This window comes from Garra rufa, chromosome 5 (genome assembly GCF_049309525.1).
Source record: "Garra rufa chromosome 5, GarRuf1.0, whole genome shotgun sequence".
Classification (NCBI taxonomy): domain Eukaryota; kingdom Metazoa; phylum Chordata; class Actinopteri; order Cypriniformes; family Cyprinidae; genus Garra; species Garra rufa.
Window position 1 is genome coordinate 30,517,133 of NC_133365.1, and position 15,470 is coordinate 30,532,602.

The window sequence follows — 15,470 nt, forward strand, 5'->3', positions numbered from 1 at the left end:
TGTATATAGAGGCATGTATTTCCAATGAGCCTATGTTGTTAATTTGGCACCAATTTTTTTTTTCTCTTATTTGAAATGTTCTAAATCCCAAAACTTAAAATAGAATCTTAAACTTTTATTTTAATAAGTTCTCTGTTTTTTCTAGACCCCACTGTATATCTCGACTATTACCTGAAAAATAACACAAAAAGTGCTGATAAAGTAAGTGAAGAAAGAAGTGTGTGTGATTGCTGTGGGAGGTGGGAATTGTGAGCATTGATATTCAGAATGTAAATCATGCCAAAACAGTCTAAATGTTTGATGAATTACCTTCTAGGAAGTTTGAAGTAATATTAATTGCTATGTGCTGATTGGAGGACGAGCAGGCGAGGGAGTGTCCAAAGCAAAAGCATTTTTTACAGCCGTCTGGGTTTTCCAGCTGAAGGTTGAAAGAGCCTGGTTTACACCTATAATACACACAAAGACACATAAAGCAGACATACAGTACATAGTACATTATCAAAACAATTTATGTAAAGATCTGAAAAATGTGGTGTTTATTTATTGAGTTTGCAGTGTGCAGAGAAGAGTGCAAATAAGCATTTCTCCATTGATTTATTATAACTTTGTGTATGTGTGCATGATGTGATACCTAATAGGAAGCTTATTAAAGAAATATTTGACACAAAAATAATAATTCTGTTTGATACACTGATAAACTAGTTACTCACATTCTTCAAAATATCTTCTTTTATGTTCAACAGAACAAAGAAATTCATACAGGTTTGGAACAACATGAGGGTTAGTAAATGATGACAAACTTTTCATTACTCTTTAAGTAACAAAATAATGTTAAGAGTGATTCAAATAACTACTCAAATTATAAAAATGACTGATTTCTGCATTATTTGCACTTCTTGCACCGCTGGACTAATTGATTTTTGTCACAGATCTGCTCTGTGCTAAATTCAGTAATATTAATGTCTCTTATTGTACACATGCCAATGAATGCTGAAGGTTGCAGATTATAAAAACAATAAATGAGATGCAAATGAATGAGATGGTATTCAAGGGTGAGAAGCAGAAAGTCACCTGTTGCAGGATTGACCCTCCACATTAGTTTTGCAAAAGCAGCGCCCGTCTTCAGGTGAACACTCTCCTACACTGCCCCTGTCGTCACACTCACACAACCTGTTTGAACACACACACACACACACACACACACACACACAAACACAGATGAGAGAGCAACAACTGATGTGCCTGAAGTATGCGGGTCAGTTGGCTGACAGCCTCAGGTCAGAGAAGCTCTGTCAGGTGTTAACTTTTTTTTTATCTCACCATGATCTGCTACATGGCCTGAAACCACGGTTTTACCTGGCTTGCCATTACCAATAATTCTCCTATCTGTCAAGTAACCTCCCTCCGCTCTTTCGCTCTCTTTTCATCTTTTTTTCTTTCACGTTTCGCTCCAGTGAACCAACTAATTTGCACATGGGCCACACGAAAGTGTAGTGGTGTATAAAATTTTGGTTTGACGTTTGCCTTTCTCCTGTGTTTTCGTCTGCATTACACCATTATTTGCGTCATTGACTATGCAGATGCAAAGTGCAAATCTTTTCAGGTGGATATAATCTGTACGCAGCTCAATATTGAAATGTTTTTCTTTCTTTCTCACTTGAAATAATTAAAATAACGGATGAAATTTAAGTAACAGTATGACTATAGCAGACTCTAAAACAATATATTTAATATAAGGCATAAATGAAATAAAGTAGACTACCATTCGGTTTGTTTTTTGTTAAATAAATTTATAAATTTATTCAGCACAGATGCATTAAACTGATCACTATTGTCAGTAAAGATATTCATAATGTTATAAAAGATATTAAGCAGCACAACTGTTTTCAACATTGATGACAATTTATTAAAGATGTTGTGAGAATGAAGACTGGAATAATGGCTGCTAATAATTCAGTTTGCCATCACAAGAATAAATTCCATTTTATTGCATCTTTCAAAAACATTTAATAAATCGTACTGACCCAAACTATTGTGGTGTCATTGTGGTGTTATTGTGGTTATTTTTTATTTTATTTAATACTGACCTGAATAAGATATAATAAGAAAATAAAAGTTGAATTTATAAAAATGACCGTGTTTCTGATTCTAAAAGGAGTCATCGGATGCTCATTTTCCAGAAGTTGATATGATTCTTTAGGGTCTTAATGAGAAGTCTATAACATACTTTGGTTAAAATTTCTCAATGGTAGTGTAAAAAACACTCTTTTTACCTTGTCAAAATCAGCGTTTTTTAGAGTGAGCTATTGTGTTGCATGTTCCTTTAAATGCTAATGAGCTCTACTCGCCCCACCCCTCTCTGCAGTGGGATGAGGTGCCGTAATGTTTACTTTAGTGGCGTTTAGGCGTGTTTAGCTGTGAAACTTGCTAACTAGCACATTATTAAGAAAGGCCATTTGCAAAGATGCATAAAAACCCTTATACTCACTTCTACTGTGGGTAAAGCTGCATCACGAATGATTTGAACGAACATAGACGGATATGTAGATCGGGATCGGCGCTTTCCTTACAAAAACGAAAGTAACGTTAATCTGCTGCGTCTTCAGCGCAGCTCAGATGTCGGGAGTAAATGATGACTGCTATGTTCATTATTTCGTCCAACAACAGAACACCTCAATCACTCAATCAGAGACATTCTTGTCTTCCCCTGCACCTGAGTCGACACAATGGCGATCGGAGTCAGACTGTTTTAGCTCGGTGAGGGCGGATCTAAGGTAAGGCGTTCATGTCAATCAACTATCATGGGAGCGGCTTCTGTCGGTGTGTCACTGATGCTTCTGAAGGAAGAAACGATGCATTAATGGTGTTAAATTTTTGAACAGAATAAAAATGTGTACATTTTTCTTATTGTGCCTAAATATCATATATTTTTCATTTAGTACTGCCCTTCAGAAGCTACAGAAAATACTTACATGTTTCCCAGAAGACAAAATAAGTTGAATTTACCTTGATCTTCAAACTCAAAAAGTTTTCACCCCCCAGCTCTTAATGTGTTGTGTTTCCTTCTGGAGCATCAGCGAGCATTTGAACCTTGCTTAATAGTTGCATATGAGTCCCTCAGTTGTCCTCAGTGTAAAAAGATGGATCTCAAAATTATACAGTCATTGTTGGAAAGGGTTCAAATACACAAAAATGTTGAAAAACCAAGGATGTTTTGGGACCTTGTAGTCTTTTTGTAAACTTTCGACCTCAACTAGAAGCTCAGTGGTAAAGGCACAGATGCAAGTAAAATCACTCACTGTTTCCTCATACTGTTATAAACAAGTTCTATGGTATTACAATGCTTTTATTTATTTTTCTTTAGATATGATATCATAATACAAGATTATTATTTAGACAGAATCTTTTCTCTTGTAGCAAGCAATGTCTAATGATGCTATATTTCATCAAGTTTGTTCTCCCTGTTTGAATCTTTTAGTATGTACAGATAGTCTGCAATGGTGTACTAGTTATCTCTAAAAAGTCTCCAAAATGTGACATAATTGTTTCATTTGTGGTCTAATTTGGTTAAAGACAGTTTGTTCTGTTCCAAAGATGAGCGTGAAGTATATTGGCTTAATTCTGCTCTGCATGAGTTTTCCAGTGTACTAGTCAGATATTTCTGCAGAATTATGCATGCATAAATCAAATGTTTTTCTAGTTTGACGAATTCTTGGTAGGGATACTCTTGCTCTCATTACCTGCATCCGCCAGGGCCGAGAGAATGGAAACCGGACTTGCAAATGTCACACTTCACACCAGACACACCTGGCCAGCACATACACACTCCCTCTGGATCACACTGCAAACTCATAGAGCCTGGAGAGAGAAAAAGAGCGTGAGAAGACAGGTCTTGACAGATTTTCATAGCCTTTGGGTTTTTAATGAGTACATCGATAGTTTCAGTTGCATTAAAGAATCATTTCCTCATCTAAAAATTCAGCCAATAAAGGTTAATAAATGCTAATTTCAACATATCTTAGAAACATGTTTTGACACCTGAATCAGATATTTCAGATAAGACGAACACAATTAGCGTATAATTAAACAGAAACAAATGATTTTCGAAGTGCACGATTTTTCAGGGAATTTAAACCCATTAGTATTGCAATCCAAATGCAAATTAATATTTTAAATATTACACCAATAGGCAACATATTTGATATAACTAAATAAACTTTTTTCCCTGATATTTATCACCAGCAGCCTTAAGCTGAATTTGTGTGTGTGATACTTTTCTTCACTGTAGTTACTTCAGACCTGTATATTGGTATGAATACATGTTTATTTGCTCAAGTGTTTGAGATAAAATACATATGTGTGTAACTTACCCATTGCATTACAGTTGCAGTTTTGGCAGGACTGCTGTGGTAACGATCTAAAGAAGTTCTCTCTGCATCGCTCACAGTGAGGTCCAGCTGTGTTTTCCCTGCAGCCAACACAGCGCCCCCCACTTCCTGTGCTGCGGTACTGCTCTGCATCAAACACGCATTCATCAGCAAGACCACTGCAGTTACACCCTGAGAAACAAGAGAAAGAAGTAGAGGCATGTATATGGATAAAACAGAGGAAAAACAGGCCAAACAAGTAGAACAAAATAAAACTGATTAGAAATAGCAGTGGACGTTCATTCAAAGCTTTTGGTCAAATTCACACCAGCGTGTTCAGTTTCAATAGGCTTTAGATCACATACACTACCTAATAAGCTCCCCTGCCACAGGCCCCTTCTTCTCCACATATCATCGAACCAGAACGCACAAAGTCAGCTTTTTATGCAGCTGCTACCTAGGGGGGCATTGTGGGACATTACTCGTTTTATTACAGCTCAGTCAGTCTATTGACTCTGCAATAACTATCACATTATCACTCTCTAATGGGACACAGTTTCTTGAGCTGCCACTGAAGAAAAGAATGCATACTGTTCAGCTATTACAATAAAGGAAACTTGCCAAAGAAAGGGAGGAATGCTTATTTAAATTAATTAAATCTCAATTTATTTTACATTAAAGTATTTTCTTAAAGAGTACAGACAACTAAGCAATAAGTAAGCCATTTTTAATGATTTCTCTAAAGCATTCCAAAATTGCAGTATTTGTGCTTTTAGTATGAATACATTAACCTTATAGTTACCTTATATGGCATCACTGTGCACTTCAGCTTCTCATCAAACTTTTTGTCCGATCAAATGCTCTCTAATGCTCTCTGTGGCTCTTATAAACTGTCAAATGCGGCTTTACCAAACTTAACATCTCTGGCCCAAACTGTGATAGAAATAAAACGCTATTGGCTTTTTTAAAAAAAGGGGGCAAGGCTTCTTGATATGTCCCGTTCTGTCTTTCTGTTTCAGTTGAAATTTTGTCAACACATACAGTGGTGGCCAAAACTATTAGAACACTAGTATTTTCACCAGCTAAAAATAGGTTTAAGTCAGTTATTTCTGTCTTTTGCTGTAGTGTGTCAATAGGAAATATCAGTTTACATTTCCAAACATTCAGTTTGCCATTAATTCTAATAATCCAGTGAGATTTTTGTTTGCGCTACAGCCAGTGCTCCACACAGAGATCTGATCTCATCATCATCCAGTCTGTGACAGACTAAATCCAGAAAAACTGTGGCTGTCTCCAAGATGCTTCAAGAGACCTACCTGCAGTACTGTTATAAGTGTTAGGCACTTGTGTAAAAATGCTGTAAAGTAAGGATTTGGTCAAAAATAATGTCATAAATATATTTTTTTGTCAACTAACTTCTATTAACTACATCAAATCAAAATTTGGGGTGACCATCCTTTGCATTTAAAGCAGCTTTTGCCCTAGGTGCACTTGTGCTTAGTTTTTCAGGTAGCCTTGCAGGTCTCTTGAAAAATCTTGGAGCCGTTGTTGCCACAGTTCTTTTGGATTTAGTCTGCAACATTAGGTGTGCATACAATACATGCACATTAAACATTTCGAAAACTGGAACAAAACAGCAATTTATATTTATAAAAAGGTTATGTAAATGCTTTAGTCTGACACAAAAACCTGCTGGGTCTCCATTACTACGCATGTTAAAGTACTTATTGATTCGGTGTGAATGTTTGTTGAACAACAGATGGGCAGTGTTTAGGAAACCTGTTTAAAATCCTCTGGAATCATTAATTTTGCAATTCTGTTCAGTGCCACTAAGAAAAAAACAACAACATACAAACACATATGTGACCCTGGACCACAAAACCAGTTATAAGGGCCATTTAAATGAAAATAAAAAATGAAATCATCTTAAAGCTAAGCTTTCCATTGATGTATGGTTTGTTAGGATATGACAATATTTGGCAGAGATACAACTTTTTGAAAATCTGGAATCTGAGGCTGCAAATAAAATAATTAAAAATACTGAGAAAATCGTCTTTAAAGTTGTCCAAATTAAGTTCTTTGCAATGCATATTATTAAAAGTTAGGTTTTGATGTATTTACGGTAGGAAATTTACAAAATAACTTCATGGAACATTATCTTTACTTGAAGGCATACTATGTACGTTTTTGGAGCTAGAGGGCACATATTCAAAACAAACAAGGAAGTTTGATAATGCAGGGATTGAGTGTGGAATCATGTGAGTTATAGTATTCATCCTCACAGCCAATACAATCCGAAGGGACACGGGCGGAAATCATGTCCATGGATGAGCTAATATATTAAAGACTTATTAAGGTCACTGTAGTATAAAGAAGGGTGGGATTAAAAGTTTTGGAAGTGAAACGAGGATGCTGGAGCGATTGCTAATGAAGGACGAGCGTGACACATGGCTCAAAAGCAGTGGAGCTTTTATTATGCCACAGTCGACTGCTTCTGCTTCTTCTGGTCATGCGTATGTAGGAAAAAAACATTGCTGTTTTATCATACTAGATACATTTGAGTGTGTTGAAAGTTCTGTTATATGCTACTCTTTGCGTTCGTCACCTGTCTAATACAATACATAAAATATTAAAGTGTCTTTGGGGTTTCAACGTTTTCTACAAAATAAAACCGGAAAATCAAGGGTGTATGACGTTATTGGCATGTGATGCAATGACAAAATCATTCAAAATCATTGCTTATTTCTCTGGATTTAAACATTCTTCGAAACATCTGGGATAATGTAAGTACACAAGTCAGCAAAATATATAATACTGTTGTAGTGGTTTTTGGATATTTTAATAAAAAAACATACATATTGTGCCTTTAATATCCTAATGTTTTAGCTAAGGGCACATCTGTGCATTGTGTTTGGACTGGAGTATCTGAGAAATGGAAATGAATAGTGAATTTAGCTTAAAGTCTCTACATCTGCATTGTATATTTAATGATTTAAACTTCATTAAACAGGAGATTCTGTCGGAGACTGTTTTACTTTCTTAAATTAACTCTGAAATGAAGTTGTTTAAAAAGTTAATTTGTTGCCTCTTGCGCATTGGCTGTGATTGAATTTGCTTAGTTTACTCAGTGTAACTGAACTTAATGAAAACATTTAAATCTAAAATGTACTGTACTGTACATCAATTTTGTGCAACCAAGAAGTTTGTAAGATCATGTTAGCATTGCAAGTTACCAGTATCATCAGCACTTGCTGTAAATGTCATAGCAAATATCTTGAAAAGATCACGTTAGCTGCACTGTATTTACAGCACAATCTTCTATAAGGGTGCTCACAGCAGTCAGTAATTCAAACAAACTACACATCGTTTAGGCTTTCAGCACAATAACTAAGAAAGTTTCTTTGGTGTAATGTGTTGTGTGCGTGTGTGCTGTCATGCGTCTCTGCTAAATACTTTAGGGGGATGCTGTAATTGGCTATTCTGACAAACCCATAAGGCGAAAAAAGCCATGTTAATTATTTTCATTCTGTATTCCACTAAGCTCCACGTTCCTTTAATTAACTCTCTGTTCCAGTGGTCAACAGATGGGTTTCTGTTGGTAATTGTTGTCCCTTCTCATCAAAGTGGATTTAATGAATAAACAAGTTTCTGGTGGCAAAAGCAGCACTATCTGTTGGTGAGGTGGTGGAATCAACCGGCGATGCATTCTGTGCAGGGTTGCTTCGCAAAGTTTTCCGTCACAGACTCTGCCAAGTTTATCATTTGCATGGCAGATTCTGAAAGCTTCCACCATATGCCTCTCTTGTAATGCTTCAAACAGATGGACAAAGGACATCTTTTTTATTCTCCAATCGGAAAGTGTGAGTGAAAAGATGAAAATCCAGCTTGCAATCAGCAAAAAAATCCATGTTCTCATATCATTTGTTGGGGTTTTTTTTTTTTTTTTTTTTTTTTTTTTAATCGCAGCTTTCTTTATAATAAATGCTTGGCTAAATCGCACTACTCTTCTTTGCATGACTAAAAATTAGAAGAGTAATTAGAGCTACCTAGAAATGTTTTTATATCACATCCATACATCAATTAAATGTGCATATTTACTAAAACATGTTGCAACTATGTGAAATCCAGCCATTATTAGAAAAAAACTTCAGTTTCTTCTGATTGATTTCAATTTACATATATTACTTCAAAACACAGAAAACTTAAAAAAAAAATAATTATTAACTAGTAAAATGAAAAAAAAAACATTGTTAATTTAATCATGTAATGTAAAATCTACTTGGGGCCTAATGCATTTTTTCAGCTCTTTTTCTTGATTATAATATCAGTGGGTTGAGGTGTCAATAAATTAATGAACAAGATGATAAAACTTTTACATTTTACCAGGACAAAGAACTTTTTATAACAAAAAACTTTATATGTTTAGACCTAATATGTGACCCTGGACCACAAAACCAGTCATAGAGGTCAATTTTTTGAAATTAAGATTTATACATCATCTGAAAGCTGAATAAATAAGCTTTGTTTACGCAAGATGTATGGTTTGTTAGGATAGTACAATATTTGGTCGAGATACAACTATTTGAAAATCTGGAATCTGTGGGTGCAAAAAATATAGAGAAAACTGCCTTTAAAGTTGTCCAAATGAATTTCTTAGCAATGTATATTACTAAGCAAAAATTACGTTTTGATATATTTACGGTAGGAGATTTACAAAATATTATCATGGAACATGATCTTTACTTAATATCCCAATGATTTTTGGTATAAAAGAAAAATCAATAATTTTGACTCATACAATATATTGTTGGCTATTGCTACAAATATACCCATGCTACTTACATATACCCCAGGGTCACAGATAATATGTTCAGCTATAGAGATATTTTTATTTTCCTATAGCAGTATTGTTGTTTATTTGTTGTCTCTATCACATCTGAGTGTAGGATTTTCATGTTCAGGAGGAATCTACTCAAACGGAAATAAAGAACCAGGCCGTACTCACTCACACACTGGTTGGCTGAATCAGCGGTGGCCCGTGCCCAAGGCCGGTCCTGGTAGAAGGGGGCACAGTGCTGACAGTCGGCCCCTGCGGTGTTGTGCTCACAAGCACACACCAAACGTCCCTCCTCATTGGTCATGCAGTCACTGGCATGGCCATTACATTTGCACCTGCAAAACAGTTCAGAGCACATTAGCATACTTTTAAGGCTTATTGTTTTCTGTGGACACTGAAAATTTTCCCTTTGCCTAAAAAAGCTAGGATGTGGCATCCTGGGACGGGAGGAACAAATGAGCCAGATGGTTGAATTTAAGACCAAATTACACCAAAACACAAAGCAAATTATGACATGCTACAGGGACCTTAATGGGATAGTTCACCCAAATATGAAAATTCTGTCATTAATTACTCACCCTCATGTCATTCCAAAACAAGACATTCGATCATCTTCGGAACACAAATTAAGATATTTTTGATTAAATCCAGGACCTCTCTGACCCTCCATAAACCTACCAAAGTTCAAGGTTCAGAAGGGTGTTATAAAGACGAACGAATATCTTACGAGTTTGGAACGACATGAGGGTAAGTAATTATTGACAATTTTCATTTTTAGGTGAACTATTCCTTTAAAAGACATTCTGAAATTGTAAAATTGATCAGTATTGTCAGATGTACTAAGCAGAAACACATTTTGACCAAAGCGTAGATACTGCATCTATTATTGCCATAGGGTTGGCAAGAATTAGGTTAGCAAGTGTTGTGTATTTTCACCAACTTGACAACTACCATTAATATGTTTGTGCAGTTTATTATAAGACCGAACAACCAGAGAAAAGTTAAAAAGACACTTTGATATTTGAGCTGTTGACGCAAAAAAAAATCAGACATGCGTAAACTCAAACACAGACACAAACAATATACAGATGGTCACAACCACAAATACACAAACACTGTCTCTTCCACATCCTGTTTATAGTACAAATACACTGATGATGTAGAATACAGATCACATGGCTGGCAGATACTGTAGTCCAGTTCCCCTCGATATTCAGAGCTCTTTCTCTTTCTAATTGTCCTATTCATCACTCCCTTCATTGCCATTTTCCTTCATTTGTTCCCTTTCTCTTTTCTCTTCATCAGTACACAACTGCCAACAAAACATCAGTGACAGCTGAAAAACATGTCTACATAGTTGTGTTTTTATTTACCTGCCCCCCACGGTGAAATCAGATATGGCATAAAAATATGAACGAAGCACTTTGGGATCTTTGAAGAACTCGTCTCCAAAAGTGTTCAGTCTGTCCAAAGAGATGAGGATGTCAGTAGCTGTCACCCAGTCCTAGAAAGAGAGAGGGAAATAAAATGAATTATTTTTACTAAACTCAAAAACATGAATAACAATTAATTAAGTAACCAGATGACATGAGGTAAAATCAACATTTTTAAATGTTAGTGTCATTGTGCGGTGTGGAGTAAACGCATAAATACAATGAAGGTAACAGCAAACAGTCTTTAATTAATCCACACAGAGGTAATCCACAACATGCAAGCAGGATTCACACACACAGGCAACGTTAACTGGACAAAGACATACTGAACAGAGTTGAACTTAAGTAGTGGACCAAATGAGGCTAATTACAAGACACACCTAAGCCAAATTACAGACAGGAAACTACGTCAGGGAACACGTAGGAACAAAAGAAACTTCAAATCCATGAGGTGTGACATATTTCCCCCCTCCTGGAAGGAGCAACCTCTTGCCACAGAGACAAATGGAGAGACAGATGGGGACTTAGGAGGAGGACAAGGAATGTATGTGGGATGGTAACAGGGGACAGCAAAGGGCTGGCAGGAAGGCAGGCAGACAATACTGGTGGAGGTTCAGGCAGAGGACGGAACCCTGGGAGGAGGGCGATGCACAGGTCCAGGGTGGATCAAATGGAGTGAGGAGCCAGGATTGAGGAGCCATGGTGGAGCTGACAGAGGGAAGAGCCATGGTGGAGGAAGGGCTGACGACTCCACGGGGGTGACCGGTGGTTGCGGAGCAGGTGGTGGTGGAGGTATGGAAAGCCCATGAGCCAGGGTGACGCTGAGGATCCAGAGGGCCAAGGCGAGGATCCGGAAGGCCGCAGTGGAGCCGGAGTGACAGATGACCAAGGTGAAGCCAGAGGGAAGGAGGAGCCTTACAGAGCCAAAGGGATGGAGGGATGAGGTGCAGCCGCAGGAGCAGAGTCCTGAGGCAGCAGTTGGTCGACGACTGACCAGAGGGACGACGGAGCCTGGCGAAGCTGGTGGACTGGCGGGCCATGGCAAAGAGGAGGAAGCTAAGAGCCATGGTGGAGTTGCTGGGTTGACGGGCTGAGGCAGAGTCCAGGACTCAGAGGCTGGAGGCGGAGACAAGGGATTCTCCATCCACAACACCAATGGAGACTTACAGACCCTCGTCAGATCCAGCACACAGATGGTGGGCTGAGGGTGAGCAGAGGGGCTGACAAGAAACAGCGGCTTCTGGGCAGATAGACAGTTCACAAATGGCCTCCTTGGCCAAAACAGGACAGCCAGAGGATACAGGGCAGACAGGCAGTTCAATACGGAGAGACAATTCAGGGCTGACAAACAAAACATAACCGACCTCCATGGTCATGATGGGACAAACAGACAGATCCAGGTAAACATACAGTTCATAAACGGCCTCATTAAACGTAACAGAACAGGAAGAAGATTTTGATGAAGGAAGACTCAGTATTTCTAAGCAAAAGTCAATTAAGTCTTCAGAGTCACTGCCTCAGCAGTGGACAGAGCTTTTCTCCTTGCCCTCCCTCTCTACTGCTTCATCTGTCTTAGCGTGCTCATTAGCTGGCTCTCGCACCTGGTCAGACGGGTCAATCTCTAGCTCTGAGGCGATCGTCGCCCTTTGGCTCTCCGTCCGCAGTGGTCTCAGGCCCCATGCTGCAGGGTGATTGTGGGCTGGGCTCTGGAGTGAAACTGGTGTTCCAGTACCCACTCGACAAAGGCAGCAAAATCCTCTCGAGGACCATCCCCAGACATCTGCGCTCTGCTCATGGAGTTTAAGCTCACGAGATGGAACGACCAGAGTTAGTCGTCCAGGTAGCGGGTGAAATTGGAGATTTCTACGAACAGTCACCGTTGTCATGCCCTTGAACTGTCTTTGTGCTTGTGTTCCCTCATGTGTCCTTTGCCCATATTTGGTTTTCCTGTTCCTGTTCCTATTATGTTCAATTGGTTTCAGCTGTGTTGAATTAATTATCTCATTTGTTGAATGTTATGTTCCCTTGTTTCTTTGTCAGTTTGTAATTCCTTTTGTTTTGAAGCCTCCTTGTCTCCTTGCTCCCCTTGCCATAGAAGTGGTATGGTTCCCGAGAGTTTGTTCCATAAAACAAGAAAGAAAAAATGACTCTTAAACGACAAAAACCAAACACGGGGAAACACGTTTGTGGTCTTCTGTCACACGCTGCTGAAAAAAACAGCATATGCTGGTTAGGTATGTTTTGGTGCTGGGATGCTGGTTTTAGCTGGTTTATGCTGGTCCTTTGCTGGTTCATGCTGCCCCTTTGCTGGTTTATGCTGGTATTTATGCTGGTTTATACTGGTCCTTGACCAGCAACATGACCAGCATAAACCAGCAAAGAACCAGCATTAACCCTCAAAGACCGAGACAGCCGCCGGCGTCTAAAAATAACTATTGTTCTTAAATGTTTAATAACTTTTGAACCGCTAATCTGATTTGAATGCTTTAAAAAGTCTCGTAATGTACAGCGTAATGTAATCTTTTCAGTGATATCGCATGTGTCTCATTTGGATATTCAGAGGCTCCGTGGTAAGCGTGATTACGTCATCGCATTTCCTCAGCACTGATTCGTCAGATGAAATCAACACGTTTTGGTTCTGAGCCAAACAGGAACGATTGTTGATGCTTAGTCCCACCCCTGTGCCCAGATTGGTTCAAACTGTCATCTATTCAACCAATAAACATAGGTTTTGGTCTTTTGAACCACCGATTAGTATGTTTCTTTGGAAATCTGAACAAACGCAAAGTGAAAGCAAAGTGCGTCTTGCTTGCATGAAATCAAATGCAAAATAACACATTTGCATGACAGCATTCTTTGAAAATGTACAGAAATAATCAGGACAGAGCCCTTTGACATAACACAAACCAAAAAACAAGGATGAAACAGCAGTACCTATCAGATAAAGCACTGGAATTTAGGTTTTCGCGTCACTAGGCGATCCCCCGGTAAAATAGATTCGGACGCAGACTACAGCCAGCAGATCCATCTAATTGGTTGTTATATTATGTAACTAATTCTTATATAGTTTTTAAAGATTATTTGCACTATTTTTTCAGTTGCACTCAGTATATTTCTCTCTCATTTTGTGTGAAGTTTGTGAATAATTTGGACTGTTTATTTATTTTTTTGCTGCACAAGACAATTTGTGCAATTTTTCTTGTGCTACTTTCTACACTGTTTGTGTTTATTGTTCATCTTTGGATTACGAATATATTTATCTAAAAAAGTAAATTATTTTTACTGTGTTTTGCTATTATATAGCACTGTTTCTGCTATGACTTTACTCCTGAAACGTTTTTGGACAGATCTATATTGTCAATAAACTAAATAGGCCTGTTTTTCACTGAAAAGCGCCTATAATAATATTGTAATAATTGTCTATAACTTGCTTGGGGAATGTTATATATAGACAAAATTTTATTTGGAAGTGTAAAACACCTAAATACAAATTTTTTAAGAAAAAAAAATCTAAACTTCAGGAGTTTTTGTTTGAGTACACAGTAAAAAAACACCCAATTGTTGCTAGAGTTTTTCCTAAAATTCTGGAATTTCACTAATTTTTAGAGAAAACAAAAGGAAAATTGTTATTTTAAACTAGCTAGACATAAAGTTCAAGTTCTTATGTTTATAATGATATATGAAAATTGATGCTGACTGCTAGAATAGGTCTGAAAAAACAAAGAAATATACAGGTGCCTCAGGTGCCCCAAAAATATTCTAGGTCTTTAAAGGTTAACCAGTTAAGGACCAGCATAAACCAGCAATGGACCAGCATTAACCAGCAAAGGACCAGCATAAACCAGCTAAAACCAGCATCCCAGCACCAAAACATACCTAACCAGCATATTCTGTTTTTTTCAGCAGGACAGTGTGGTATAGAGTTAAAATATATGTCAATACTTTCTCTTGCATTGATATCGTTGGGTAATTATACTGAATATAAACTGCAGGCATCAGGGAGCCGCTATTATTATGCGGGGCATTGAAATCTTTTTTTACTTTTTTTTACTTTTTACTTTCACTTTCGAGACTCGTGATTACACATACTTTTTGTATACTACGTAGTAAAATCATTCAAATCATTCGGCATGGTCCTATCAGTCATCTCTCCTTACTCTGTTTATGCGGTAAGTGAAATTTTATGTACTGTAATGTAACAGGCTACCGCTAGCAAGTGGCAATCCATGTCCCTTTAGTGGCTCCAGAATGCATCATGTGTTTTTCATGCCTTTCCGAATACAGATTCACCCTCCTCCAACCCCTGTCCCGATGTCAGAAAGGCAAAAAGGTAGTCAAATATGTTTTGTTTTTCTTAAGGGACAATAAGATCTTTCCGAAAAACATATTATTCTGTAACTACATATTTTGTAAGGTTTTGATCAGAAAATAAAGCTAAACAGTCACTTGTCTACACTTTGCACTACTTGTGTTTCACCGGCTGCAAAGTATGTAGTGAAAGTGCAAAGCTGATGCTCTGTAGGAGATTCACACATCCATGAGCAAAGCGTTTTCTGTGAATGGGATGTGAAACTGCAAAGTCTTCTAACAGCGGGAATGCTGTAATCCCAGGGTTCCCAACTCTGGTTTGCGAGATCCATTTTCCTGCAGAGTTTCTGATAAAACACACCTGAACAAGCTAATCAAGGTCTTCCGGATTACTAGAGAGTTACAGTCAGGTGAGTTTATTCAAGGTTGGTTGGATCTAAACTGCAGGAAAGTGGATCTTGAGTGTTCGAGTTGAAGACCCCTGCTGTAATCCGTTTTTGTATGCACAGTCTATCATGGGATTCA

At 37.9% G+C, this 15,470-nt stretch overlaps 1 protein-coding gene across 1 annotated transcript in view; it reads right to left on the reverse strand.

The window, feature by feature from the left end:
- The window catches only part of lamc3 (laminin, gamma 3), a 138,403-nt gene that overhangs the window by 72,221 nt on the left and 50,712 nt on the right, over positions 1-15,470 (reverse strand). Inside the window, exons 3-8 of the mRNA XM_073839705.1 lie at positions 10,578-10,708; positions 9,373-9,539; positions 4,371-4,559; positions 3,741-3,858; positions 1,072-1,170; positions 310-446 (exon numbers count right to left, since the gene is read on the reverse strand). Coding sequence (XP_073695806.1) covers positions 310-446; positions 1,072-1,170; positions 3,741-3,858; positions 4,371-4,559; positions 9,373-9,539; positions 10,578-10,708 — 841 coding nt within the window. The remainder of the gene's footprint in view (positions 1-309; positions 447-1,071; positions 1,171-3,740; positions 3,859-4,370; positions 4,560-9,372; positions 9,540-10,577; positions 10,709-15,470) is intronic.